The sequence below is a fragment of the Neophocaena asiaeorientalis genome, unplaced genomic scaffold, assembly GCF_003031525.2.
Source record: "Neophocaena asiaeorientalis asiaeorientalis breed wild unplaced genomic scaffold, Neophocaena_asiaeorientalis_V1.1 scaffold177, whole genome shotgun sequence".
Lineage (NCBI taxonomy): Eukaryota > Metazoa > Chordata > Mammalia > Artiodactyla > Phocoenidae > Neophocaena > Neophocaena asiaeorientalis.
Genome location: NW_020172779.1, coordinates 21,940,997 through 21,944,980, shown reverse-complemented (window position 1 = coordinate 21,944,980; position 3,984 = coordinate 21,940,997). Strand labels below are relative to the sequence as shown.

Sequence of the window (3,984 nt, the reverse complement as noted above, 5' to 3'; positions counted from 1 at the left end):
CCCACACACACCCAGAGTTACTTCTCTGGCGTCAGTGTGGCCAGGACTCTGCCGTGTGACCCTGAGCTGCACAGGGCACGGGAAGGTGGTCTTCATTGCAGGCAGACATCAGGGGCCTATAACAAAGGGGAAACAGAAAATAGGCAAGTGGCAGCCTCTGCAGCCTCCTTCCAAGGTGACCGACGCCAAGTGTCCTGGGGATGTGACAGAGGGCCGTTCCGTGGGTGATGGTAGTCCTGTGTTTCAGCCCCGTCCCCGCTGCCCAGACACCTGTAGGAGGGGCTCAAGAAGAGCGGCAGCTGTCCCCCCGTCTTGTCTGTGCGCCCAGCACTGACCTCTGCCTCCAGGGCAGTGTGTCCCCGGGCCGGGAGGAGGGCGTGTGGTCAGCATTGTGCCGGCACCGTCCTCTCTCCTGGTCTGTGGTTCTCGCCCTGGAGCTCCCTGTGCCAGGTGGGAGCCCGGAGCCCTGCTCCACTTCCCGGCTCTTCTGGGTTCCTTGGCCTCTCGGCCTCTGCAGCCTCATCTGTAAAGTGGGCTCCTGGCTGCTCCCTGCAAGGATGTCGGGAGCGTCAGAGACAGTGGCTCCAAGGAGCTTCGACACACGTGGGAGGTGAGGGGCACTGGTGGGCAGGCTGCCCTCCCGGGGCTCTGCCCGTCCTCTGTGCCTTCTCCTCTTGCTCTGGTCATCACGACAGGCCTGGGGGAGCGGGGCTGGGGGGAGTGTGTGTGCCATTATCTGTCTTCCTGGGGGGTGCCGTGGGGTGCAGGTCAGTAGTCTTTGTTGCTGAACATTTGCAGGTAAATTGGAAGCATTGTTCGTGTGAAGCCATGGCTCTGGGAGGAGGGGTATCCCTGGCTCCTGCTGTCTCATCTCTGCGGGGATTGGGTAGGCGCAGCCCCCCACTGGCACCCCACTCCCCACTCGGGACTGGCACCTCATGGGTGGATGTCAGCTCACTTGTACCCAGGTTGTTCCATCGGGGGACAGATAGAATTCATTAAAGGGAGAAGCTGCTAGTTTATTGAATTCGAAAATTTGGTGAATTAAAGAAATCAGTAAAGGATAAGACAACTTGAAAACCCCCCTCAGGCTTTCCTTCCCCGTGATCTGGTCCCAGCTGGGGCGGGTCTGTGCCCTACTGGGTGACGTCCATGCTTCGGTTTCCATGGCCCGTGCCCGGCAGCTGCACTTGGTCTGTAACCAGCTCTGGGACGGGCTTCCTGGGGGGGCCACAGCCCCCCGACGAATAGCTGGGGTTTGTGTGCATGTAGGCACATTTTCTGGGGTCTCATGAAGAGGCTTGTGACCCCTCAAGAGCTGGGAACGTGGCGGCTGTGCTCTGCAGGGTCTTCTGTGTGGCCCTGGCTCTGGGGGGCTGTGGGGTCCTGCCGAGTGCTCCCCGCAGCCAGGCCTGGGACAGCCACAGGGCCCGGTGTCTGCCCACCATCTACGGCAGCCCCAGCACCCGGGACCCTGTGGGGACATCCCTCGAGTGACAGGGTGGAGTCCGCCCCCCCGCCCCTTCAGGGCTGCAGGCTGGGGGCTGGCTCCTGGGTGCCTGCCGAGAGCTCGGCCTGGTGGCAGCAGGCTGTGCGTGCGGGTAACCTTGGTCTGTGTCTCGGCAGAGTCCCCAGGCCCCATTTGCCGAGCTGTCCGAGGACGAGAAGATTTTTAACGGGGGCGACGGCGTGTGGCAGGCCCAGGGGCAGGCGCTGCTTCCGGAGATCACCGAGGAGGACCTGGAGGCCATCCGGCTGCGTGAGGAGGCCATCCTGCAGATCGAGGTGCGGGCTGGCGTGCGCACGCGTGCGTGCGTGTGTGTGTGCCCACGGGTGTCCCCGGCTGCCGTGGCGGCTCTCGGCGCTCCAGCAGTGGAGGCTGGGCTGGCCCTTTGGTGGTGCCACTGCTCTGTGATCAGCAGACTGAGGCCCGCCCCTTGCCCGAGCCCAGAGGGGCTGGACCTGGGCTCCCAGGGCATTGCCTGAGCTTGGCCACCTGGGCCGCCCAGTGGAGAGAGGGAGTCCAGGGAACCCAACAGAGTCTCACCCTGTGTCTCATCGCCCTGCCCCCCGCGTTTTCCTAGTGGACTCAGCCCTCTGGCCTGGAGCTCAGGGCCTGTGCCCGGGTGGCATGTGTCAGTCTCCATGGCTGCTTCCTTCACTGCATGCTTAGGTTTCCAGGAAGCCATTTCGCTCTGATGAGGCCATTCAGCGCCCAGAGCAGTTAGTTCCAGTGGATAGTTTTTGAGTGGTTGAGTGACCTGCCGAGAGAACTGAACCTGTAATTTGGGGCGGCTGCCGGCAGGTGGCGGTGGTGTTGTCAGTGTCCGACCATGGGGTGTGGGGGGCTGCTAGTTCTTTGTTCTTCTCAAGTTTGTATGTGTGTAATACGTGCTGCCAGATGTTTTGCTGGCCATGGATGACCTGTGACAACTGCCAGAGGTGTGCAGTTCCCTGAGATGGACCTGTGGGAGCAGGTGCCTGAGTGGGTGTGCCAGTATGTGGGTGGATGTGCATGTGCAGGGGCAGGTGTGCCAGTGAGTGTGCGAGGGGGCCTCCTGATGTGGGAAGTGCATGTAGAATGTAGCCGTTGGGCCACCTGGTTCTCTTGGTGGTGGGGCCTGAGCCTCTGAGTGTGTGTCCCCTCCTCCCTCTGGGCCTCGGTTTTGCCTGCCGGCGGAGGAGTTGGGGGGCCTGCCTGCCCCGAAGCTCTCAGGAGCTGGGTTTCTGGAACAAAATTTCCCTAAAAGCAGATTCTTTTAGAAAAACAGAGACTTGGGCAAGTTGGTAAACTGAGTCGCTGGCCCAGGCCCTGTCACCATGTCTGCAATGAGCAGGTCCTACACTCTTGAAGGAGGTGGACGCCACCCTGAGAGGCGGGGTTCGACCCCCCTCCTTCTGCCCACCCCTGCACTTTGGCCTGGTGGAGGAATGCTTATTTCTTCAGCCCCCGTCAGAGGGACTGCCTCAGTGGACCACCTCCCCCCAACCAGACCTCGCTGCCCAGAGAGGAAGGCGGCCACACGGGGGCCGTGTCTCAGAAGGCAGGCCTCTTCCTCTTGCCGAGATGGTCCAGAAAGGGCCAGACACACAGAGATGTTTTTATCCCGCCGTTGGCACAGTGAGACTTGCTTTCCCAGAGAAGCTGAGAACAAATTAGGAGCCATCGCCCCGACAACTCTGGGTGCCGGCAGGCCTGAGCGGGGAGGGACCCGCTTCTTCCTGCAGCTTGAGAGCTGAAGCCCTCTTAGGGAGAGCCCCCGACAGCCCCTCGGGCACCCCCGGGGGTCTGGGCCGCCTGTGTGAGGTGGAATGAAGCGGCTGCTTAGGACGGATGGACTTGGCCTTGGCCCGGCACATAGGGAGCAGAGCTGCAGGCTCCCCAGCAGGGCCCAGGGCCTGAGGATGTGAGTGGGGTGAGGGCTGCCCCCCAGGAAATGCTGGGAGCTCCTGAGCAGGTGGACCCTCCGCTCTGAGGGCAAAGCCCCAGGAGGTCGTGGGATTTGCTCAGGGGGTCAGCCAGTGCTTTGGACAGCCTCTCGTGGCCGCCAGGTTGAGGTAGGGGCCAGATGCACAGCTCTGTGTCCACACAGAGGCCCCCAGCCGGGGTTCAGGGGAGCAGAGGGCCCAGGTACCGCCAGCCCCTCCTCGTGTGAGTGGTGAGTACAGGCAGGGGGTGGGCTTTACTGGGGGTGAGGGGGCCCCATGTGGAGGCCACTGCTGTCATTTAGCCAAGATGGAGGGGCACGGGCTGGTGGGAGAGGAGTGGGGCTCTGGGCCGACTACGACCTCGGTTGATGCAGGCCCAGCCTGAATTCAGTGTCTTGTCTGTGGCCCTCAGAGCCAGGCTGGAGCTTCCTGGGGGGCCGTGGGCGGGGCCTGAGGCTTGTTTTCTCATCTGCAGCGTGGGTGGTGTGGGTACGAGGCAGGTGCTGGCCAGAGGGTGATGGCGTGGGACGGGGAGTCAGCATCACTGGTCTTCTG

General features: G+C 62.6%; 1 protein-coding gene across 1 annotated transcript in view; it reads left to right on the top strand.

The window, feature by feature from the left end:
- TSNARE1 (t-SNARE domain containing 1) overlaps nt 1–3,984 on the top strand; it is an 83,502-nt gene that overhangs the window by 60,767 nt on the left and 18,751 nt on the right. The window contains exon 10 of the mRNA XM_024741217.1: nt 1,627–1,785. Coding sequence (XP_024596985.1) covers nt 1,627–1,785 — 159 coding nt within the window. The remainder of the gene's footprint in view (nt 1–1,626; nt 1,786–3,984) is intronic.